The sequence below is a fragment of the Nicotiana attenuata genome, chromosome 1, assembly GCF_001879085.1.
Source record: "Nicotiana attenuata strain UT chromosome 1, NIATTr2, whole genome shotgun sequence".
Lineage (NCBI taxonomy): Eukaryota > Viridiplantae > Streptophyta > Magnoliopsida > Solanales > Solanaceae > Nicotiana > Nicotiana attenuata.
The window spans coordinates 25765723-25790832 of NC_031989.1; the positions used below are offsets into that span (position 1 = coordinate 25765723).

The 25110-nt window shown below is 36.5% G+C and overlaps 2 protein-coding genes and 1 long non-coding RNA gene across 4 annotated transcripts; 1 reads left to right on the top strand and 2 right to left on the bottom strand.

Annotated features, from left to right (window-relative positions):
• Positions 2344-2743, top strand: LOC109240421. Its single transcript, XR_002070066.1, has 3 exons — positions 2344-2400; positions 2507-2572; positions 2678-2743. It is a non-coding gene; the product is annotated as an uncharacterized LOC109240421 (long non-coding RNA).
• LOC109221563 (putative exopolyphosphatase) lies at positions 5463-13662 on the bottom strand. Of its 2 annotated transcripts, XM_019386060.1 has the most exons (8): positions 12446-13662; positions 12161-12334; positions 11560-11601; positions 11407-11487; positions 10962-11081; positions 10010-10108; positions 9787-9859; positions 5463-5790 (listed from the first exon to the last, which is right to left on the bottom strand). In XM_019386060.1, exons 1-7 carry the CDS (start codon positions 13568-13570, stop codon positions 9809-9811), a joined length of 1692 nt encoding a protein of 563 aa, XP_019241605.1. In that variant the 5' UTR covers positions 13571-13662; the 3' UTR covers positions 5463-5790; positions 9787-9808. The 2 variants fall into 2 exon arrangements, with proteins under 2 accessions (XP_019241605.1, XP_019241657.1); XM_019386112.1 differs by lacking the exon at positions 10962-11081.
• LOC109221696 (protein TRIGALACTOSYLDIACYLGLYCEROL 1, chloroplastic) lies at positions 15910-23815 on the bottom strand. The gene is made up of 3 exons (XM_019386181.1): positions 23638-23815; positions 17246-17361; positions 15910-17045 (listed from the first exon to the last, which is right to left on the bottom strand). Exons 2-3 carry the CDS (start codon positions 17287-17289, stop codon positions 16010-16012), a joined length of 1080 nt encoding a protein of 359 aa, XP_019241726.1. The 5' UTR covers positions 17290-17361; positions 23638-23815; the 3' UTR covers positions 15910-16009.

Genomic DNA, 25110 nt, shown 5'->3' on the forward strand with positions numbered 1-25110 from the left:
AACTTATGATTTTTGGCCTATTTTAGCTTATAAGTATGTTTGATTTTACCTAACACGTAAATAAGTCAAAAGTAACTTATAAGCTGGTTAAACCAACTTATAAGCTTAGCAAAACACCCTCTTAGCATAATTACGAAAAATTGTATGTTCTACTATGTTATGAAGTTAACCTTAAAACACATTCTTTAAAATTAAACATGATTCTACTAAATAGTCGAATCCTTTTATTCTTCAAGATGAAGCCATTCAACATGTACATTTTTCTTAAAAAGAATCATTGCATTAACATAATGGCTAGGAGGATTCAAAAAGCATTATGACACTAAGATTTCAAAGTTTAACCCAAGGGCCCAAGGCCAGGCTCAGCATTCCAATACTCGGAACGTGTAAAAATTGTGTGGGTTGGCCACTTTTTAAAGTGGTATTTACTTTTTATCCAGCATTTTTAATGCTTAGCAATAGTAGCCACTAGTCTATTAAAATTAATATGAAAAGACTGTGTTACCCTTTCTTCTATTTTTTTCAAGTGTTAGGGAGAACTGTGCCGCAGGTTTCAAATAGATCTCCTGCTGTTAACTTTTCGTCATGAGCTTATTAATTACAGAAACAAATTTTATGCTACTGCTAATTAATAGACTTGGAATATCTGTTTGCTTCCATTTCGCAGTGTATGTAAACTCAGCATCGACTTCCTTATCTTCTGTCAGACCCAAAACAGAATGTGGATCCGTTCTTGCTGTGATCTCAATAACACGATCCTTATTGTAAAGGATATCGAAATGTATGTGTTTGTACAGAAAGTATTTGTAGTCTTTTGGATCATCTGTTTCTTCTCTATTCTCAACTCGTCCAATAAGACCCCATATGGGCAACTCCTCATAATACATTTCAAAGTAATAGTCTTTATCTACTGCTCTTCGGAACTGAGCTACTTCTTCCTTTGTTAGCTTCTTCCTACAAAGAATTTTCAAGTCTTTCTCTATTATCCTTATTGTGTGTTTGCATTTAATTTATTTTGTGTTAAAATAAATTAAAAGTTAAGGACAATAGGTCCTGAACTTAGGCTAAGAAGCCCAAAAGTTAAGGACAATAGGTCCTGAACTTAGGCTAAGAAGCCCAAAAGTTAAGGACAGACAGTCCTTAACTTACAGTTACAAATTCAAAAGTTAAGGACAGACAGCAGTGACAAGTTCAAAAGTTAAGGACAATAGGTCCTTAACTTTGATTTTCAAGTTCAAAAGTTAAGGACAGACAGTCCTTAACTTACAGTCACATCCAAAAGTTAAGGACAAACAGTCCTTAACTTATAGTTACAAGTTCAAAAGTTAAGGACAGAAAGTCCTTAACTTACAGTTACACGTTCAAAAGTTAAGGACAAGCAACTTCAAAAGTTAAGGACAATAAGTCCTTAACTTTGACTTAGAAGTTCAAAAGTTAAGGACGCTTGGTCTTGAAGTTTGAGTTCCAAGTTCAAAAGTTAAGGACATGTAACCTTGAAGTCCTGAACTTAGAGTTCCAAGTTCAAAAGTTAAGGACATGTAGTCCTGAAGTCCTGAACTTAGAGTTACAGGTTAAAAAGTTAAGGACATATAGTCTTGAAGTCCTGAACTTAGAGTTTCAAGTTCAAAAGTTAAGGACATGTAGTCTTGAAGTCCTGAACTTAGAGTTTCAAGTTCAAAAGTTAAGGACATGTAGTCCTGAGTCCTGAAGTCCTGAAGTTAAGGACATGCGCAGAAGGGTATTTTCGTCCGGGCAGTTAAAGTTTATTAAACCAGTGGCTAAAGACTAAAGACATTTAAAACACTGGCTTTAAAATAAAGACATGAGCCGTTAGTGGCTATTTGTGCACATCGCAATTGATTTTTTGAACAAAGAAGTATGCAATGGAAGTATGGAATCAGGTGAAAATATGCCTGAATCTGATCTTCATGGAAAAGGCTTACAGCTGGGAAGAGAATATGATCAAATGCAAGTTCGCGAACAAGATCATAAAATGGACAGTTTATCTGAAAGCTCTAAGAAAAGATCCCGGTTGCCTACTAATGATGTGAGTGTTAATATCTGAACTTGTAATGTTTCATCTTGTTATTAATTAGTTTCTGAATATATTTCTGATATCTAATATAGGTGCCGAAGAACAAGAGAAGTGTAAAGCCAAAGAAGAATATGAAGAGTATTGTTGATGATGAGATTGGAAATAAAGAAAACAATAGTAATGTGCTTCACAGGCAGAGTTCATTTAGTTGCTGCTCAGAAGATGAATCTAATGTTTCTAATTATGATTTATATGGATTGGCTTCGAGCGATAACTCAAAAGGAGTTTCTGCGCCCCTCAACTCAATTGGAAAATCCAGAGCCAGTAGGGGCTCAGCAACTGATCCCCAGAGTCTATATGCAAGGGTAAGCATCAACAGTTGGTCGTTAATAAGCTTTTTTCTTGTACTGAAAGTGCTTATCAATCTGCCACAATATGACTAAATTAGGATATTTCTTTCTCTTATTACAGAAAAGAAGAGAGAGAATTAATGAGAGATTGAGGATCTTGCAAAGTCTCGTCCCTAACGGAACAAAGGTATGTGGAGTAGTAGTACTAAGTGAAACTGCATCAATTAATGGTCATGTAATTAATCTGCTGTGAAAATTAGAATCTGATTAGCAAGGTAATCATAATATATAGGTTGATATTAGCACCATGCTTGAAGAGGCAGTCCAGTATGTCAAATTTTTGCAACTCCAAATTAAGGTAAGATATGTCTTCACAAACTATTTAGGATGCAGGTTCAATTGAGCTCATTATTTCAGCTCAAACGTTGTATATATATGTAAAAAAAAATTATAATCAGGTGACACTTATTCTTAATTCACTTTATTTAGATCCTGATTGTTTTTTGTTTGGATGATGCAACTCTTGAGCTCTGATGATCTATGGATGTATTCTCCCATTGCATACAATGGAATGGACCTTGGACTTGACCTGAAGATTGGCATTCCAAATTCATAAATTGAAACTAAAGCTCAAGGCATGGTTGTGGTGGATTTCTATATTAGTGGATTGAGAGCATTATCATACACGTACGGGATGGCAAATTATAGCAACTTTTATAATTTTCTATTTAACAATTAACTAAAACACTTTGGCTATTATTCTGTTATCCATGACCTAATCATTCTAATAATCAAGATTTAAGTGTAATAATTTCCTCTCTGGCTGCCACCACAACATGATGGAGGTTTAGATGTTCTATTTGTTCAGCATTGTCTCATAATGTTGGGGTTATCGGGAAAGGGTTTAAGTTATATACATTGTCAAGATAAAGAATATCTTCACGATATATCAATGTAATTTAACCTATTACTTATATATAACAGGTAATTACTCTATTGTCCAGCTTATAATATCATACTTTTTATGAAGAGTTAGATATTATCATGGGCGGATCCACATATATCCTTGTGGGTGCTAGAGCACCCGTTGCTCCCTACGCAGTGCCAATACTTTCTACCAATAATGATCAGTAATTTGGGAATTATGTTTGTTGAGCACCCATCAACAAAGAAATTTAGTGGGTGCTTTGGTCTTCGAGGTTGCTGAAGTAACGGTTGTAAAGAAAATTGTGCCGAATTGAATATTGTGGCGTGCATTTATTTACTTTCATTTCAACCCATTCTTTTTTTCTACCTTTTACCGTAAATTGCTTGCCTCTTTTTCCCCCCTCAAGAATTGTTTTCCTTTTTACTCTCTTTGTCATTTTTACTTTCTTTTACCTTTCCTTTTATTTTCTTTTCAATTTTTACTATCTTTTCCATTTCCTAAACCTGCTATTCTCCAATACAGAATGTCCTTTTTTTCTTGTTGCTTTATTTCTCTATTTGCTCTCTTTTCTTTTTTTTACTTCTTTTCTTCCTCTCTCGGGTTCCAACAATTTGACTTTTTCCTCGAGATAATTCTCGTTTCACTTGTCATTTTTCCGGTATGACTTTTGAGGCCGAAAGTTAATCTAATATAGCTTAAATTTATTCTTATTCATTTGTGTAATAAAATTAAAATTTTCAATCCATATTTAGACTAGTCGTGCACTAAATTTTGATGTTGGAATAAATTTATTGTAACTAATAATGCTATTATTCATCGCCTTTCAAAATATCAAAACTCCAAAGACAAATGTAGATATATTGATCCTTTAATGATAATATTAAATATGTTTGTCAAATATTTATACTATCAAGTTTGAAATAGTTACGCAATTATAATTTGCGGTTGTAATAAGTTTCCGTAAAGGCATTGGAGCACCCCACGACTTTAAAATCCTAGATCCGCCACTGGATATTATTGCACGTTAACTTAATGTGGTGGTATGAAAAGTTTATGAATTATAACTGACGTGAACTTGTTAGACTGACGTGATAACCAACTACACCACGAAACCACCCTTCAACAGAACTTGTTCAAAGATATATAGTTGTATAGACTAAAAGTAGTACTAAAATGGTTCATAGCGACACTACTTATTCTGGTTTTTCATACCAGCATATCTTCTTCATGCTTGTGACCTTCATTTGGCCAAACCAGTGGTTATCTACTAACATTCTCAGGTTAATAACATTGTGACCTAGAGAATTCTATACAGCTTGCTTCATTTAACTACATTTGTCCTAGTAGATATGTACATACATAGCTTAAAAGAGCATAGATGAACGTGCTTGAACAGAGAAAATATTTTGATGAATCACAGTTCTTTTCATTGTCCTAGACACCTTCACAGGGTTGTGTCAGATTGTGTACTAAAATGGACCATTGCAACGTAACCTGCTTAATTCCCCTTCATCTTCTTTCACTTTTTTCCCTTTCATGTGGAAATGGATATCAGATAGTGGGAGAAGAAAAGGTAGGCGAAAGAACATGATGGAGGTTTAGATGTCTTTTTTCAGCAATGTCTCATAATGTTGGGTTATCGGGAAAGGTTTATGTCATATACATTGTCAATATAAAGAATGTCCACGATATATATCAATGTAATTTAACCTATTACTTATATATAACAGGTAATTACTCTATTGTCTAGCTTACAGTATGGGACTTTTTATGAAAAGTTACATATTATTGTACGTCAACTTAATCTGATGGTGTGAAAAATTTATGAATTATCACTGCAAAAACCTAAACTGTATGAGAAAAGCTGAACTTCTAGTTCATTTTCAGCTGAAAATTCGCTACCTTTGTTCTAAATTCCTATGCTATTGCTATTTTGGGAGGTGTTGAATGGTTTCTTGCCCTATTATATAGGGTTTTTTGGTAAACAAAAGAAATTTTATTACAAAATAGCGTTTTGTACATGAAAGAAAAAAAAAATGCAGATGCATCTTCAATCTGCAGCACATCATCGCAATAACTACTCAACCTCCAGCTAGCTATCTATTACAGATCGCATTCATAAGAATAATAATTCAATTGAGCNTATTTCATCAACATGTCACATTTGAACCCACATTCATCATTGCTACTAGTCCACAGCTCATACTCCACACGATCATCTGGGTGGGGCACAGCTTCTCTCCAATCAAGATTCACATTAACCATTTCTCCTGCACTCACAGCTTTCTTCAACTTCTCTGCAAAGCTTTTCTCAATAAGGGCAGATGGTATTGTTATGTTCTCAACGTATTTTGCAGAAGAACCATCCGCTTCAGGTGTATCCATGGTTATCAGCCTTTCGTCAACATCATCTGCAACTAGAACTGCAGCGGCGCCCGCATTTTGGGCATTCCAGACCTTCAGAGCGAAGAAGCAATCTGCCAACAAGAAAAACAGTAACTTCCCATAACTCGTGATAATTTTACAGATGACCTCTTTCTCAATATAAAAGAGTACATTGACTTAACATATCAATCCCCAATTACTGCTCAAAGTATTATTGAACTATGACTCCTCCTGGGATCCAAATTTTCATTTCCAAAATTTGAAATGAAAATTATAATAGGAAAAAAGAAGAAAAAAGAACAGAAAGTTTGACTAGAAAGAGTTGAGGGACTCAAAATCAACAATGACGGTAGCCTATGTAACGCAAGCCAGCTGAAAACAATAAAGCATTCAAATTTATCAGCCACTGTTAGGGAAAACTAACAAGTACTACAAATGATATGACACTTAGAAACAGTCGGAAGAAAAGCAATGGGATACTTCAAGAACTAACATATCAACTTCGTATCATTAACTTAAACCAAAAACTACTGATACGGTCCAAAGAATGACAATTAGAAAATTCCCCAAAATAACAAAAATAAACTGAGACATCAACGCAGTGACAAGGACCAAAACAACAACAACAAACTACAACCACACCTCAATATCAAACTAATTGGCCGAAAATATGAATCCTCAATATCCATTCAACTCAATTTACACCTGTTCATTCTAATACTCAATAAATTATCTTTTTTTTTTATAACAACGACCAAGTAAAATTGCTACTCCCTCCATCCCATATTATGTGATATTGTTTGATTGGAAACAAAGAAACAAGTCATAGATACTATTGTGGCTATAAATCATCTCAGTAAGGTTAACATAAAAATTTTAGAGTTGAATCATTTCTAAATAGAGAAAGGGAGTATTATTTTTCGGGACAGACTAAAAGGAAAGCATAAATTGAATCGAGGAAGTACAATTTACAAGAATGTTCTAGAAAGAGCTATGGGAGTTGGTTACATACCTCCACGATCGACGAGAACAAAGGTGGGCATAGCACCAGATTTTGACTTAAAAGAAATCCCAGAATCATCAAAATTTCGACAACCCTTTTGGTTTCCTTTTGGATAAACCACAGTACCGGGAAGACTACCACCATATTGTGGAATCCCAAAGTTGCCAATTGCACTATCGTAAGTGCCTTTAATATCATCAGGTGAGACGACCCTTAAGCTGTTTTTCTCCACTACGAAACGACCCACTACTGATTGGAATAATAGGTTCAGCCATAGAAACCCTAAAAAGATTGTAGCTTTCCAAGTTTTAGAAACCCCCATTTTCTTTTCTTGGTAATCCAAGAACGAGTATTTTAAAGCCAGTGTTTTAAATGTCTTTAGTCTTTAGCCACTGGTTTAATAAACTTTAACTGCCCGGACGAAAATACCCTTCTGCTCATGTCCTTAACTTCAGGACTTCAGGACTACATGTCCTTAACTTTTGAACTTGAAACTCTAAGTTCAGGACTTCAAGACTACATGTCCTTAACTTTTTAACCTGTAACTCTAAGTTCAAGACTTCAGGACTACATGTCCTTAACTTTTGAACTTGGAACTCTTATTTCAGGACTTCAAGGTTACATGTCCTTAACTTTTGAACTTGGAACTCAAACTTCAAGACCAAGCGTCCTTAACTTTTGAACTTGTAAGTCAAAGTTAAGGACCTATTGTCCTTAACTTTTGAACTTGCTTGTCCTTAACTTTGTAACGTGTAACTGTAAGTTAAGGACTGTCTGTCCTTAACTTTTGAACTTGTAAGTCAAAGTTAAGGACTTATTGTCCTTAACTTTTGAACTTGTAACTGTAAGTTAAGGACTGCTTGTCCTTAACTTTTGAATGTGTAACTGTAAGTTAAGGACTGTCTGTCCTTAACTTTTGAACTTGAAAATCAAAGTTAAGGACCTATTGTCCTTAACTTTTGAACTTGCTTGTCCTTAACTTTTGAACGTGTAACTGTAAGTTAAGGACTGTCTGTCCTTAACTTTTGAACTTGTAAGTCAAAGTTAAGGACTTATTGTCCTTAACTTTTGAACTTGCTTGTCCTTAACTTTTGAACGTGTAACTGTAAGTTAAGGACTGTCTGTCCTTAACTTTTGAACTTGTAAGTCAAATTGTCCTTAACTTTTGAACGTGTAACTGTAAGTTAAGGACTGTCTGTCCTTAACTTTTGAACTTGTAAGTCAAAGTTAAGGACTTATTGTCCTTAACTTTTGAACTTGTAACTGTAAGTTAAGGACTGTCTGTCCTTAACTTTTGAACTTGAAAATCAAAGTTAAGGACCTATTGTCCTTAACTTTTGAACTTGTAACTGCTGTCTGTCCTTAACTTTTGAACTTGGAAATCAAAGTTAAGGACCTATTGTCCTTAACTTTTGAACTTGTAACTGTAAGTTAAGGACTGTCTGTCCTTAACTTTTGGGCTTCTTAGCCTAAGTTCAGGACCTATTGTCCTTAACTTTTGGGCTTCTTAGCCTAAGTTCAGGACCTATTGTCCTTAACTTTTAATTTATTTTAACACAAAATAAATTAAATGCAAACACACAATAAGGATAATAGAGAAAGACTTGGAAATTCTTTGTAGGAAGAAGCTAACAAAGGAAGAAGTAGCTCAGTTCCGAAGAGCAGTAGATAAAGACTATTACTTTGAAATGTATTATGATGAGTTGCCCATATGGGGTCTTATTGGACGAGTTGAGAATAGAGAAGAAACAGATGATCCAAAAGACTACAAATACTTTCTGTACAAACACATATATTTCGATATCCTTTACAATAAGGATCGTGTTATTGAGATCACAGCAAGAACGGATCCACATTCTGTTTTGGATCTGACAGAAGATAAGGAAGTCGATGCTGAGTTTACATACACTGCGAAATGGAAGCAAACAGATATTCCAAGTCTGTTAATTAGCAGTAGCATAAAATTTGTTTCTGTAATTAATAAGCTCATGACGAAAAGTTAACAGCAGGAGATCTATTTGAAACCTGCGGCACAGTTCTCCCTAACACTTGAAAGAAATAGAAGAAAGGGTAACACAGTCTTTTCATATTAATTTTAATAGACTAGTGGCTACTATTGCTAAGCATTAAAAATGCTGGATAAAAAGTAAATACCACTTTAAAAAGTGGCCACCCCACACAATTTTACCGTCTTGTCAGGATTTGATTATTTTGGATGGTCCTAAGACCCTTTCCCTTTCCTGTCTTTATATTTACATTTCCTGTTAGACTAACTTCACAGTTTCACTTACCCTTTATCCAGATTTCACTCTTTCGGCATATTCCCAAATCAACAGACAATAGAAATAGTCAGTGGAGGCTATATTTCATATTTGAGATGGCTATCCTCTTCATGTATTCCAATGTAACGCAGAGCAGAAAATAAAATACTGATAAACCGAAAAACTCAGTTTTGTTTTTTTTCGTTTTTAGTTCTGCTACTGTGAAGCACAATATTTGAGAATCCATAAAACAAACATAACACATCAGCCCTTGAGTTAGGGACAAATGCATCTGCAAATTGATGTTGCTGTTTTAGAGTCAAATCAAGCTTATCGAAAGGAAAAGGAAAAAAAATACATAAAACAAACTTACTGCCAGAAAGGAAATCAGACCAAGCTCTTGTTCTAAACAACACATTGTTCTCCACTTTATAATCAACATAATTTAACTGCCATAACAAAGCAAGAACACGGGACGAGAGGCGTGCTGTTCTATATGTATACTTCTTCAGTTAAAGCTGATAATAACCAGACCACAGATTTTCTAAGATTACATAAGAAAATTACACTTAAGTAAAAGAATTACAAAAATAAAAGATAAGTACATTATATTCCAACTCCCTTGCTCGGAAGTAGGCAACAATTTTTGCTCTCTCCATCCAGCAACTATTCACTAGAATACTGTAATTAACTGTTGCTTGTAACAGTTGAAGTATCCGTGTATGTGTCTGTGTCTATGTCTATATATATGTGTATATTATGTGTGTATGAGTGTGCATATAACATACATTAGAGATTTATTAGTAACCAGAAAAGCATCTCACCATTCCTAACATCTCTTCCAGATTATGGTAAAGTGCTTGAAGTGACAGCAATTGACAATCTTTCCTGGAACACCTAATAAAATGTATAACATGTGATATAAATGAATATATGGCATGATAATCTATGGAAAACTGGAAAAAAGAACAAGGAATATATGCCAAGATTCCATCAAAAAATTCTGGTATAGGCTGCAGAAAAAGAATGCTGGCCACTGCTCATTACCATTCTGAAGTGCTCCAACTCTTTACCAAGCTCTGCCTCAAAGTCTTTCACTGATGGCAGCACATTATCAGGGGAGGGCAAATTTCCTGCTTCAAGCACCTACAGCATTTGTGGTGTAAATTACGTGACAATGCAAATGCTTAAACTTATAAGGATGCATAGTCAGGAAAAGAAGTATGCATTTACTTCTACAAACAATTTTAATTATTTAATATTGGTCCCAGCTCAAATTTATTTACATGAATACATAAGGGTTGTAGCATATGGAGAAAAACTTCCATGCAGCTAAGCTAATTCTTAGATTGCTGAGGTTAAACCTGTGTCTTTAATTAGCTAAAAAAAGAGGTACTTCGGAGTAGGTCACACTTTTCATCCTAGACAAATTGGAGTTCGTCAATATTAGTGTTTTTGAGTCCAATTGATTAGAAGCATCTAGGTATATAGAATTTATTTGTGCCAATACTTGTAACCAGGATGTTGATGATGATGTTCTCTTCGTCTTTTCTTTATAATATAGTTTACCAAAATAAAGTAGAGCAAATGTGTCAAATGGTCCACTCGTCTGAACCACTATGTCCTCAACAACAGTTATTCATCACTTGATAATAAAATAAAAATTAGCCTTCAGAAGGTAAATTCCACCTCAAGCAACTTTTGAGAATTGAGATTGTTGTCTAACAATTAAAAATTTGGATCAAGAATAAAAGCAGCAAATGTGAATCAATAACCGAAACATATCATGTATCTTCAGATGACAATGGGACTTGTTGCCACTGAGAGGAAAATATCAGATCGACAGAAGATATAACACATGATAAAATGTCAGAGGCATTTTCGCCTCCTTCTATAGCATTAAGAAGTTATACCACAAGAGATCAACTGAACAGAATCACATGGGTTCCTAGAAGATATAAGGAAGAGAAACATAAGGATGACTGTAAAGGTGATATACCAATTTAAATCCTTCACAGGTATGTGAGAATTCCACATTGTCGATGTTGACCAACTGAAGTTGTTCTACTGAAGCAGATACACGTAGAATTGCACAAAGAACTCTGAATTTCCCTCTCATCTAAGGTAGAAAGATAAGGGTTAAACAAACATAAGAGCTTCCATCTATGCTAACATGGTATCTGCATTTGACTTATTCATGTCAATTTACTGACATGGGTGTCGGTACTTCATGCATATCTACAAAATATATTCAAAAAATTGCTAAAAGTTCGACATATACATTAGGGGTGTTGGTACTTAGAGCAGATTCTTCAAAGTTAACATAACTTGCTAAAAACTGAACGTATGCATACCAGATACACACCCATAATGGAGTTAGAGAGTGTACGTCTCTATAGCACAAAAAAATTAAGATAGCTCTTGGTCAAAACACAATATGATACCTCTTCTGTTAATTCCTCAAGCACAACATGATCACACTTGAGAAGTTTCTTTCTATGGTGCCGCACAAGTAGAGCTATTAACTGGAGACAGACGAAAATGCCATCAGTTTTCAATCTGAATCTTATTCTGAGTAAATAAGGGAGACACCATACCTTAACCTCTTCATCATTATAACCATGCAGATGGTCGCCATTCTGCACAGTGAGTTATGCTTGTCATAATAAACTACATGGCACTCCCAATAACTATTTCTCAAGGTAGATAAGAGGACTGAATCAGCTGAATCCAGATAACTTAATCATCAATCAATGACAGAGGCCTCAGAATATCTATCCCTCTATATCTCTATCTTTCATATGAGAAACTATGGCCTGTTTGGTTTGGATTAGTTCAGCCGATTTAATCAGTATGTTTATTTAATTCTTTTTTATAATCAATTAATGTTTCGTTACTGTTTAAAAAATCGCCTTTCTCAAAAATGACTATCATCTCAGTGAAAGTTATTTATTAAATTACCTAGCTATCACTATTCCACATCAAAATCAGTTTCAAAAATATAAACCAAACAGGCCATGACACAGCTATAATTATGCAATGCTACTCATTTGAAACTCTTACACGCAAATACACCAATCAAATCTTTTTGTCACTTTATGCTCGCAACATTACATGCACAAAAATTACCAAAACTCCTTCACATGCAATGGCACAGAAATTTATCTGAATCTTCCGAGTAGAGAAATAAACACATACCATTATAATATGGTAAGACTGCTTATGGTAGCCCTTTTTACCAACATAAAGACCGACTTTGTGAAGCAAACAAGCTGCCTCAAGATACTCAAGATCTTTATCCTCCAAGGATACAACGAACCCATCAGAACCATTGCCTGTTTCATACCATTTCCTCAAACCATCAAACATCTCCTACATCAAGAACATTAAGAATATCATCTCAAAAACAATATTTCCCCCCTAAAAATATGGAACCAGAGATGGTGAACTTCTTATTGTTTCCCATTCCGAATTATCAAATACCTTCGCAACACAATAGCACAACGCAGCAGATTTCATGCGCTGCTTGTTATTAAACCTTGTCGCGAGCCTCACTACAGACCTCCACCTCGCATTAGCCCTCGGATCATAGTGATTAAAAACCTCCCCTAACTTCTCCGCAATCACACCCTCCCCTAATGCATATCCAGAAACCTCCATCTCCTCAATCTTAAGTTCCTTAAATATCTCCTCCAATAAAACTGCCCCTGCCACAATAAATTCTGACCTCTTCTTGAAAAAGCCCTGCCTTTGAACCTTCCCCCCAACTCTTCTCTCTTCCTCGCTCAGCCTCTCCACTAAGCCCCTCAATTCTTCCATTGTAAAACTCCAATCCCTCCTGCTTTCCTCAAATATGCCGACATTTCCCTCCATATTACTTGCATAGCCATGGAAAATCGCCTTCTCAATATTCCTAATCGTCCCTGATGAACCAATCACTTCATCAATATCGTAATGCTTAGCCTTCTTGTTCAAACCCGAGGCTTGGATTATTCCCTTAATATGTTCCCGCATTAGTGTAATTTCAGGAAATTTTTGAGTTAAAGTGACATGCCCCAACGCTAGTGAAATGGAGAACAGAATGTTGCCCTCTTTTCCAATTACGAACTCAGTAGAGCCACCTCCTATGTCAATTGTAAGAACTGTACGGTCATGAACGGGGTGGAATTGAAGTATACCTTGGTATATAAGGCGGGCCTCTTCGAGACCGGAGAGTACGTCAACTTGAAGGCCTAGGGTTTCATGAATCGATGTAAGGAATTGCGATTGATTGGAAGCTTCTCGAACAGCTGAAGTGGCTACGAGGCGGGAATGGGAGGGAGGAACGCGATGGGACTGAAGAAGATTCTGGAATTTTCGAAGTGCTGTCGTGGCGCGTAGTTGGGAGGCAGTGGAGATAGTGGCGGAGGTAGTGGTGGTGGTAGTATCAAGGCCGAGGAGTACTCTTTCCTTAAACCGATCGAGGGTGAGGAAACGGCCGGTGGAAGGGTCGGCGCGAACTATGAGGAGCTTGAAGGAGTTGGTGCCGAGGTCTACGGCGGCGAAGAGGTTATCTCTGGTGGCGGGAATTGAGGTGGCGTTGGGAAGAATTGGGAGATTGGCCGACATTTATTCCGGCGTCGACTGAAGTATGCCAATTGTTCCTCTATTTAGCTATCGCTTTTTTCCTTTCTGACAGCTTGCTTTCCCGCATATAAATCCCGCATAAATTATTTGCCTGGTGCGACTTATTAATTACATACTATCTTATCAGTCGCATTAGATGGATGCGTATTATAAATCGCACTAATAAGTCACTAAATCGCCTTACTAATGCCTCTTGTGTATGCCACTTATACATCACATTTATGCCAAAAACACCCTTAACAACGACTTGACGAACAAACCTAAAAGTAAATTGAAGGAAATAGATAATATACCCTAATTTATATAGAGTACAATAAAAATTCCTCTTTGAGAAGAAAGAGTATATACACGAGTAGGGGTGTTCATAAAAACCCGAAAACCAAACCAAACCGACAAAAAAAACTGGTACTTTTTGGTTTGGTTTGGTTTTGGTTTTGAATTTTAAAAACCGATCAAATTTGGTTTGGTTTTGGTTTTTATCGGAAAAAAACCGAAAAAAATCGAACCAAACCGACTATAGGAGTAGCTATTTTAAATTTATTATTACACCTATATATATGTATATTTTTATACAAAGTTTTAAAAATTTTATGGTAAATGTTAATAGTTTGCCACTTTTAGTATAGTTCTTTACCTTTACATTCTAGTTTGATTGATAGTTTTCTTTTGTTAAGTGTAAGAATCCATTTCGTGTTAAAAATAATATATTTTTAATTGAGTCCTTAAATTATTTATCACTATTGATTCAATTATCATCAATATATCTTGGTAAATAATAGATTTTTCAAAGGGCAATTGATTTGATAGTGTTACGTTGAAAATATGGTCGCCGGAGTATGTGTTTGGTAGTGTATGTCTTATATTTAAGAAAAAACCGACAAATAACCGAAAAAACCAAAAAACTGAAAAACCGACAAAACCCGACATAAACCGAATCGAGAAAAAAACGACTTAATTGTTTTGGTTTGGTTCTAATATTTGAAAAACCGACTTACTTGGTTTGGTTTATTTTTAGGGAAAAACCGATCCAAACCGAACCATGAACACCCCTATACACGAGTATATCCAATCTCTAGCTGAAACCAACCAAGATGTATGTCATATTGCCCGGTCTGACCTCAAACTTTTTCTTTCCGACCTACTTGACTCTTTGACCGAAGTTATTTAGGTGGTATTCCGAGATCCAACTCTAGGAACACATGATCAAAAATGACTTTCACTAGAAGTTGAAAAGAAACTTATTTTAATATATTCTGACTATACGGTATATTTAGAAAGTAAATTAAAAAACTAACAGAAGTCAAATCTTGAAGAATTTAAGATTATTACTCTTAATTCTATTCTTGCAAAAGTAAGTCTCTTTGTCAAGTTTGATCACTGTTGGGAAGAGTAGATTGCCAAAAGTATACTCTAGCCGACTTTCTTTTTGTTGGAAAAAGAAAAATCTTTCTCCTTTTCGATCTTTTCCTTTTGAAAATATCCTGGAGTAGCAACGTGTACCATTACTTTCCCCTCACAACATTACAAATGAAAACTCGCCTATTATTAAGTTTTCAAGCATATATCCCTCTCTTTTTTAATTATTTGTATCATTATTGTTTTGTTTATTTAAAGATATGGTTATGGTACATGTACGAAAACCGTCAACCTCGTCATGTAAACTGCTGCTTTGTACACAAACTTGAAGAATGGCAAATATAGCCTGTGTAACCGAGTGAGCCAAATTGATTCCTGCAATGTGCTTTTCTAAGTTCAACTTGTTCACAAGCTCATTTACTTTCTCTGATATCAAAGTGTCAATTTTTAATAGTAAAAACTTCATACCGAACAACTCATGCAAACTGCTGTAAGAACTTATTTGCACCAAGCGTTTACAACCAAATCTATTCATGGTGTAATGTGTATTAATTAATTATGGTCTAATGATAACTATATATTTATAAAAACATGCGGCATGTATGTACTGTTTCGTTTAAACGCAGGTAATGTTTTACCCAAATCTATAATCCATACCAACATGCTATAGCGAATCCTTTCAGTTGCACATATTAACCCCGATCCCAAGTGAGAGTCATTGGAAGTACAACCGGAAGGGCAGCCCGGTGCACTAAGCTCCCGCTACGCGTGGGGTCCGCAGAAGGACCGAACCGCAAAGGTCTATTGTACGCAGCCTTACGCTACATTTCTGCAAGAGGCTGTTTCCACGGCTCGAACCCGTGACCTCCTAGTCACATGGCAGCAACTTTATCAGTTACGCCAAGGCTCCCCTTCAGAATACCCGATTTGCTTCAGCATTGGCTTCCTATACTAGCATACATTCATTTTTCGTTCATCACCGGTGCGGATTCTCTTGAAACAATAAAATAATGGCTACAAAATTTAACATCTTGAAACTTCAAAATTGGGAAAACATTAGAAATGTCACACACAATTCTTCAGCGAATCGCCAGCACCCTGGAAGAAACAACAAGAGAGAGCAAAGTCAGCTATGAATATGCCAACAAGAGATAAAACTACTGCTGAAGTAGTCGACTCTCCAACCCCTTTGGCACCTCCCAATGTGGTGACCCCCCAAGCACAGCTTATGATGGATATAATAGCACCAAACACCCCTGATTTAATCATTGCACTAATAAGGTCCCATGATCTAAGAGCTCTCTGAGCAGAATCCAAAATTATGTTTATGCTAATTCCATAAACGCCATCAGCCAAAAGGGCGCTGGATGCCATACCAACTGTAAAGCACATTAGGGTTAAAAAAGGTAAGGCTATGCAAGACGCAATCACTCTTGGTGTCACCAAATAATCAACAGGATTTGCACCGAGAACTCTCAACGTGTCAGTCTGCTCAGATACCTGCATAGTGCCCAGTTCAGCAGCAAATGCACTACCGATACGCCCAGCAACTACAATTGATGTGACAACTGGACTTAGCTCTCTTGAAAAGGCAAGGGCCAATACCCCACCAACAGATCTGTTTAACCCTAATCTAGTGAACTCTCTAACAAATTGGATAGTGAAGGCCATGCCGACAAAAGCTGCTGTTAGCAGACAGACACCAACCGACTTAGGTCCAACTCTTTCCAACTGTTGAAGAGTATTCCTCCAGTGGACTTTACCCTTTATGATCCTAATAATAACCTGCCCTGCCAAGATAGGAACTGATAGTCCCCTCCATAAGTACCTGGGAGGTGACCACTTACTCAAAAATGTTTCTCCTCCATTTTCCCATTCTTCCACTGTAGATGCATCCTCTTTAGATGCAGTTGTGTCCTCTTCAGAGACAGGAAGACTTGGATGACCATCATTAGAGTTAGGAATCACACAGAATCTTTTCAGTTTGATAGGTTTTAGAACCTTACAGATCTGAGCTCCTTGATTGAAGTCAAATCTCTGAGGAAGCCAATTCAAGCTCAAAACGTTTACATTTACATGACTCACCTTACTATAGCTGCCTCTGCAATCCATATAAAGCTACTGTAAGACAATCTATGTGATGCAGTCTTATTTTGAAAATCCACATCAGTAACCATGTGCAGTAAATGGAAGGTGAACATAAATACATCAAGTTGCATATTATACATTTACAGACACATAATAGCAAGTAAACATACACTTCACATATATACACAAAACCAAAAGGCAAAGAGAGAGAACCTTCCGGAAAAGTGAAGAGGATAACAATGAGAAGCAGCTTGCATGTTGGTTTTGAACTAGGGCCCTTTAAGTGAAATCTTTGGTCTTTTAAGTCACTCGCAGCACAAGAAAATGACCTGCTTTAAGTAAAATGGAGCGTTAAATCATTACAAATTTAGAATCTCAACCCCAAGGGAGTACATAATTTTAGGTAACAAGATTTGCAATGAAGCAAGCAGATGGTGTCAGTGAAATATAAGACATCTGATGTAGAAATCTGAGACCTTGGGAATACAAAGAAGAGCAAGTATCTTCTACAGTCAGCATCATCATATGTCATCAGGAACATCACAACGATGGAGGGAAGCCCTCCCCGTCAAAGTGGCACCTACACTTTTGGCCCTCTGGCCCTCTACTAATTCTTGTGGCATTTTGACCTTTAAAGAAATAGAATTTCATCTTCACAAAGATAGTCAAAAAATTATGACAGGGTAAGCTAATAGGTAACTTTTCAAATGCACTTTGAAGCCATTAATCAATCTAATAGAATTTCATCTTCCAAGTCAACATTCTGGGTTAATAAAGCCGGATTAATTATTTAAGGGGGCATCGCTCTAATCGTTTATGTAGTAACATTCCTTTTGAATGCCTAGGTTGTAACCTTTATAGCGATAGCGCGTCAAAAAAGATCTTTCGATCAGAAAAAGGTAAAGCCTTCAGCATTCTTTACTAGAAGGCTTTTTTTTCTCAACTAGATAGTGTTTTTGTAAACGATCAAAACAAAATTAGAGATAAAATTGAGGTGAAATGACAACAAAACCAAGAAAGAACGGGACTTGCCCAAACAAAAATCCAGAACATTCCCATTTTCCACATGATGAGTCTGATACCAATTCCTACAGTTCTACCCCTTTTACTCAAATATTTCATCTGCTTCATACCAGTAACTCATATATTTCATGAACTACCTTGTACAAAAGTCAAACAAGTTCTCACTTCAACAATAAAACAAAAAGAAGGCAAGTGAAACCTGTTTTGCACTAATAATTTAGCACTGTGAAATCTCAGTTCATGAACAATACATAAGACCAAGAACTAGAATCCTCTTCAACTAAACTCATCTTACTCTATCTTTCACCAATGTGATACGAGTAGCTTGCGTCAGTGGTACCTCATGCTCGTTAAGTAGTACGGGGTAGTTAAGTTAGTTGGGAATAAGGCTGAAAACAAGTTTGAGAAATGTTTAGTTTAGTCCACTTATGTTTTAAATTATAGTTTCCAGTAATTACACATTAGCCCTATAATTTTCTGTCTTTTATACGAGAGGTCCAGGATAGCCGTTTAGGAAATGGCACGAGTGCTAGCTAGGGAATCTTTCCTCTCTCACTCTATATATTGTACTTTTTGCTCTTAGCAATCAGAGAATATTCCCTTTTATTTTGCCCTAGTTATCTTCTTCTTCCTTTATTTGTTTCATTGCATTTCCTTAGCAGCTTTTCCTTCTTTCTTTTACTGTTTCATGAGCAACTCAGAAGAAATGGGAAGCTGGTAGTAGGCCCTGATGAACACCTAAGGAAGAACATTGTACAACTGTGGCACAATTCTCCTAGTGGAGGACACTCAAGAATTGATACAGGAGAATAGCTGCCCTTTTTTATTGGAAGGGCCTAAAAGAGGATGTCCAGACTCATGTCAAGCAATGTGATTGTCACACCCCCTTTTTCCTCACTACACCCCCGGAAGAGTATAATAAAGGGAATTTTTTCCAACTTAAAGTGACAATCGAAACGGGATTGTTTATTAAGAGATTCGGAGTCGCCACTTGGGAGATTTATGGTGTCCCAAGTCACCGGTTAAAATCCCGAATCGAGAAAAGGGTTTGACTCTGTTCAACAGTCCGCGAACCAGAAATCCGAGTAAGGAATTCTATTAACCCGGGAGAAGGTGTTAGGCATTCCCGGGTTCCGTGGTTCTAGCACGGTCGCTCAACTGTTATATTCGGCTTAATTATCTGATTTTAAAACATGTTCATCCTATAGTGCAATTTAAAGTTATTTACCGCTTTTAATTAATTTTAAGGAAAATTGAACGTCGTTTAAAAGTGTCTTTGGATCGCGTCACATGAAATGCACCCGCAATCCGAAACACATTTTATCCAACGTTTTAGGATTTGGATTTGGGTCACATGAAATGCACACCCGAGTTTAGGAAGGTAAAATTATTAAAGAACGCGCCTAAAGCAACTAACGCGTTGTTAACTTTCGAGGGCCACGGAAATTCATCTAGGTGGCGCGCCTCAAATTCTAAGGATTAAATCAAAACTAATTAAACGAGGGCCATGCAATTGATATTTTGTTTGGCACGGCGCACCTCGATTTTACTCTAAAGAAAAGAAAATCGAGTTACCTTTGGAGGGCCAAGAACTATTCATGTTATCTAGTATTGTTTATGGCACACCTCTATCTATCCTTAAAGAATCGTAATAAACTCCAAGCGCGCCCAGTAATAAAGCAGATAATTGAAAATTTAGGGACGTTTATTCCAAAACCATCTTGTTGTAACATATTTAAAATTAGCAAACAAATACAAATGCATCCTGCAGGACCAATTCTAATTGACATTTTACACCTCGGAATTCACCACTCCAGATCAGAAATTATGCAAACAGGCACGGCAAAAGAATCGAAATCTTTTTCCCTATTACAAGTTACAATCTTACTTTTGTCTTTATGGATGTAACATAAGATTTCACCAAATACGTACAACTTATACACATGTAACTTAATGGTACACCTGTGCCTAATGTCACAACCTCATCCTTGAATTGTAGCCAAATATCTAAGTCACAGAAATACCAACAAACTGGGACAGCCGGTATATTGGATCAACAAGACAAAGAAAAAGAAGTTGGAGCTGAGATCGTCGTTCAAGCTAATCTAGACATTAAATTTCTAAATATGATAAGCGATAGTTTCACTTCTACATTATCCATGAAACTTGAAATTCTACAACCAAATAAGAACAAATAATCGGTGAAAAACATATCTCCTTCACACAGGTTTCACAAGGAGAAAGATAAGGAGTCATTGACATTGTGACAACACAAAACTCAAACGGAAACAGCTCCCACACACACCACTGTGTAGACCAAAAATCCAACAGATCTTCATTCAATATCAATATATACAAAGAAGGATCATTAAAATTTAATTAAGAACTAACCTCAAAACCCCAGTAGAGGAGATCGAAACCAAACCAAAACAGAGAACCGGACCGGAAACTAACGAACGGAAACTCGGTCGAACTCGAACTCGACGACAATCGGACCCAATTCCAGTGACTCAAACCACGACCAAAAAGTTGCTTGTACTTGAACGATTTGAGACCTATTTGCAGCTGATTTCGCTGCTTCTAATGGCTGGAGTTCGGAGTTGATTCAAGCGCGTTTTCCGCTAGGATTTTGATTGGGGTTAAGGTCGTTTCTTCAGTTGTGTTTGTGTGTGACCGAACTGGAAAGGAAAGGATCGTTTTCCGTCGGGTTTCAGGCAGTGAGGTCCGGTAGTTACTGATTTTCTGAGGCTAGGGATGAGGGAGACGAAGGTCGGGGGGTGGGGGTCGTTTCTCTGTTGAAAAGCTGCGCAGCCTTTTAGCAGCTCTTCAGCGTTATTTTTGTGTATTGTGTATTTTTTTTGTCCCCCCTCCTTTAGCCGATAGGCATTAGTTTATATACATGGAATTAGGTCTAAGGTCTTTTCTTTGTGTATTTGCCAATTAATCCCTAGGTCCTTTTGTGTTAAGTTATTAGGGTTTTTTTATTTATTTTTTATCCTAAAGAAGAGTCTAGAAGGGTCCCTAGACTACACAATGTCTTTTAAAATAAGATAGAAATACTACACCATGTCAAAACTAATCCTAATTAATTAAACTAAACATGAAACTATTTTTATATTTTCGAAATTATATAAAGATAAAAAGGGTACTATTTTTTGTATTTTTTTTCAAATTTATAAAAAATACATAAACTAAAATATTTTTTGTAATTTTCATTTCTGGTAATAAAATAAAGTAAAAGAGTCAAAATGAGTTGAAATAGCTATATTAGGCCTAAATTAAATATTTGCGGGCTAAAATATAAAAAATCTTGGGGAGGGTCAAAAATCACATGTCTACAGCTAATTGCCAAAGAAGCAAGTATGAAACCACACCTTACCCAGGTCTAGTTCAGCCCCTCAAACTACCTTCACTGGCTTGGAGTAGCATCAGTATGGATTTCATTGAGGGTTAGCCAAAGACCCAAGGAAAGTCAGTCATTTGGGTAGTCGTTGACAGGTTAACAAAATATGCCCACTTCATTGGAGTGTCACATCCGTACTCAGCTGATGAAATTGCCAAATTATTCATGGAACATGTGTTCAAACTGCATGGGATGCCAGAAGATATAGTCAGTGATAGAGGCCCTATATTCACTAGTAAACTATGGCAAGAATTGTTCTCTATGCATTGAGTCACACTCAGTACTTCCACAGCATATCATCCTCAATCTGATGGGCAAACAGAGGTTGTCAATTGGTGTTTAGAGACACATCTCACGTGCTTTTGTTCTGACTCCAAAAGGACAGGTTCTCTTACTTGGCATCTGCTGATTGGTGGTATAATACCATATTCCATTCCTCAATCCAAACCACACCCTATGAAGCCCTGTATGGTCAACCCCCACCACTTCACTTACCTTACATTGCAGGAGATTCTAACATGGAAGAGGTAGATAGAAGTCTGCTCACCAGAGAGTTCAAGTATAAGCTACTGAAATACCACCTACAGAGGGCCCAACAGAGGATGGCTATATTCACTAGTAAACTATGGCAAGAATTGTTCTCTATGCATGGAGTCACACTCAGTACTAACACAACTTATCATACTCAATGTGATGGGCAAACAGAGGTTGTCAATTGGTGTTTAGAGATATATCTCACGTGCTTTTGTTCTGACTCTCAAAAGGACAGGTTCTCTTACTTGGCATCAGTTGAGTGGTGGTATAATACCACATTCCATTCCTCAATCCAAACCACACCCTATGAAGCCCTGTATGGTCAACCCCCACCACTCCACTTACCTTACATTGCAGGAGATTCTATCATGGAAGAGATAGATAGAATTTTGCTCACCAGAGAGTTCAAGTACTGAAATACCACCTACTGAGGGCCCAACAGAGGATGGCTACACAGGCTAATAAGCATAGGTCTGACGGGCAATTCAAGGAAGGAGAATGGGTGTACCTCAAAATCCAACCTTATAGGCAAATCAGTATGTCAGGCTCTCACTTCTCCAAACTCTCAGCCAAATATTATGGGTCATATCAGATCTTACAAAGAATTGGAAACGTAGCTTACAAACTATCACTACCTTCTCAACTCCTTCTGCATCCTACATTTCATGTGTCCCAGTTAAAACCTTGCCACAAGATACCTGAGAAGATCTCACACCCTCCCGTCATCGATATCTCTAGTCCCTACTGCCCTCAACCTCAACAATTTTTAGACAGACGAATGGTGCAAAAAAGGGACAAGGACATTGCTCAGGTACTTGTTCAATGGGAGCAAACAACACCAGAACAGGCCACTTGGGAGGATTATCAATCTCCAAGAACTAGATTTCCTTCTTTCCTTCCTAGAGGACAAGGAAGATTTTGACAAGGGGATCTGATACAAGTAGCTTGCGCCAGTGGTACCTCGTGCTCGTTAAATAGTACGGGGTAGTTAAGTTAGTTGGGAATAAGGCTGAAAACAAGTTTGAGAAATGTTTAGTTTAGTCCACTTATGTTTTAAATTATAGTTTCCAGTAATTACACATTAGCCCTATAATTTTCTTTGTCTCTTATACGAGAGCTCCAGGTTAGCCGTTTAGGAAATGGCACGAGTGCTAGCTAGGGAATCTCTCCTCTCTCACTCTATATATTGTAATTTCTGTTCTTAGTAAAGATCAATCAGAGAATATTCCCTTTTATTTTGCCCTAGTTATCTTCTTCTTCCTTTATTTGTTTCATCGCATTTTCTTCTTTCTTTTACTGTTTCATTGCCATTTCGTATCACAATGCATCAAAATCCCACAAATTTTCTGAACTTGTAACGAATACATTAGAAAAACATATTCGCAGAAATTACCATTATTTTTTGCCAGTTTCACCAACATTTAGCATTATCTCAGCATCAATTCGCACTCGGCACAAAACTAAATTTCCTAATATAACGCGAATTTAAAATCACTAAAATCAGGTGCTACGAAATAATTATCGAAGTTTAACAGCCACAGCAGTTCAATTCACATTTCCAGCCATACTACAATCAGTTCAAGCTAATTTCATTATTCAATTTCGAGAAAACAAGAAACTGTTGAAAGAATATCGAGAAATTGACCTTTTGGGATCCGAACTTGCTTTTGGCAGAGACAGCCTTTTTCTTCTCCACTATGCGTTGCATAGAATGTAACGACGCCGTTGTTACCCGCTTCTTTCCGGCCCCCGGAGCAGTTGTGAGCTTTCCCTCTATCAGTCCGTCGGCTATTGCCAGTCTTACTTTTCCGAATTCTTTTTCCATGTTCTTTTTTTCTCTTTTATTTTGTTTCTTCTGAAAAGAAAAGACAGAGAGATTTTGTTAGTCCCTACATTTTGTTGTAATTTCATTTTGGTACTACATTTTTAACTAAGTTTATTATCACCTCCACAGGTTAATAAATTGAATTTGTCAATAAGTTTGAAATTGTTATAAATATATATTATATTATGGATGTTCATTTAGTACTCCGTCGTAAATAAGCTTCCTGAAGAAGCTTATCATTTCGGTACTCCGTTATGGATGAAGATTACCCCGACAGAAGATTATCTATATCTAGTACAGAAGCAGCTTACAAGCAACTTACAAGCAGCTTACACAACAGCTTGCAGTAGCAGCTTACATACCAGCTTGCAGTAGCAGCTTACAGAGCAGCTTCCATTCTTCTATAAATAGAGGAGATTTCAGTTCATTATGTACATCAGTTTGGAATTCAAATAATATATCAGTTTCTCTCTATTTGTCTTTACTTTACAGTCTTTATTTTATAACACGTTATTAGCACGAGACTCTGTCATATCGAGCAAATCTTTGAAAGTATCCATTGAGAGGTTTAGGAGCAGCTCGTGATATAAGGAAAGGGGATTTGATTCTTAAAGTTCCAAACGAAGCGTTAATGACTAGTCAAAACCTTATGAATTATGATTAACGATGAAGTGCTGTCAATTTCTGTCAAGAAGAACCCTTCTCTCTCCTCTACTCAGGTGATTCCTTCTTATTTTCCTCTTTAAATATAAGAATTAGAACTTGGGTTTTGTGTTTTTTGAACTAAACGCAATAACTTTACCTTTTTCCAATTTTATATGCTCAACCAGTAGTATGAACTTTCTTGTTCTAAATATATGTTTATCATGTATGTTAATCACGTCTTTCTAGCCAACTAATGATGTAGATGTCATTTTACTTGGAAGAAATCTCGTGAAATTGGAAAGAAAAAAAATGTTTTTTCTTAAGCTATTATATGATGGCGAGACTACCCTAGTAGTTTCTGTGGAAAACGATTGGGGACTATGAATACTTATACAGTCGCTATTTTGCTGCTTATTTTCCTTTTGATTATCTTAATAAAGGATTACAAAATGGATAAAATTATTAGATTCACTTAAACTCCAGCAGAGTTTGCAAGAAATATACAACCATCGGAAGTGGTTATGTTTCGTACAACTCATTGTAACAAAATTTTGTTAACCACCACAAGTGGTATATGCCTATGACCACTAGAAGTGATAATTTAGGCTTGCTATGGTTACAACGAAGATAAGTTAGAGAAAATTTCTC

Excerpts from the sequence above, each read along its gene's own strand:
- LOC109221563 (XM_019386060.1), bottom strand. The coding sequence starts at position 13,570 with ATGTCGGCCAATCTCCCAATTCTTCCCAACGCCACCTCAATTCCCGCC. Across the intron at positions 10,109-10,961 it reads CCTGTGAAGGATTTAAATTG|GTGCTTGAAGCAGGAAATTT; the intron begins GTATATCACCTT and ends CAAATGCTGTAG. Across the intron at positions 9,860-10,009 it reads AGTTGGAGCACTTCAGAATG|GTGTTCCAGGAAAGATTGTC; the intron begins GTAATGAGCAGT and ends ACATTTTATTAG.
- LOC109221696 (XM_019386181.1), bottom strand. The coding sequence starts at position 17,289 with ATGCAAGCTGCTTCTCATTGTTATCCTCTTCACTTTTCCGGAAG. Across the intron at positions 17,046-17,245 it reads CCTCTTCACTTTTCCGGAAG|AGGCAGCTATAGTAAGGTGA; the intron begins GTTCTCTCTCTT and ends TATGGATTGCAG.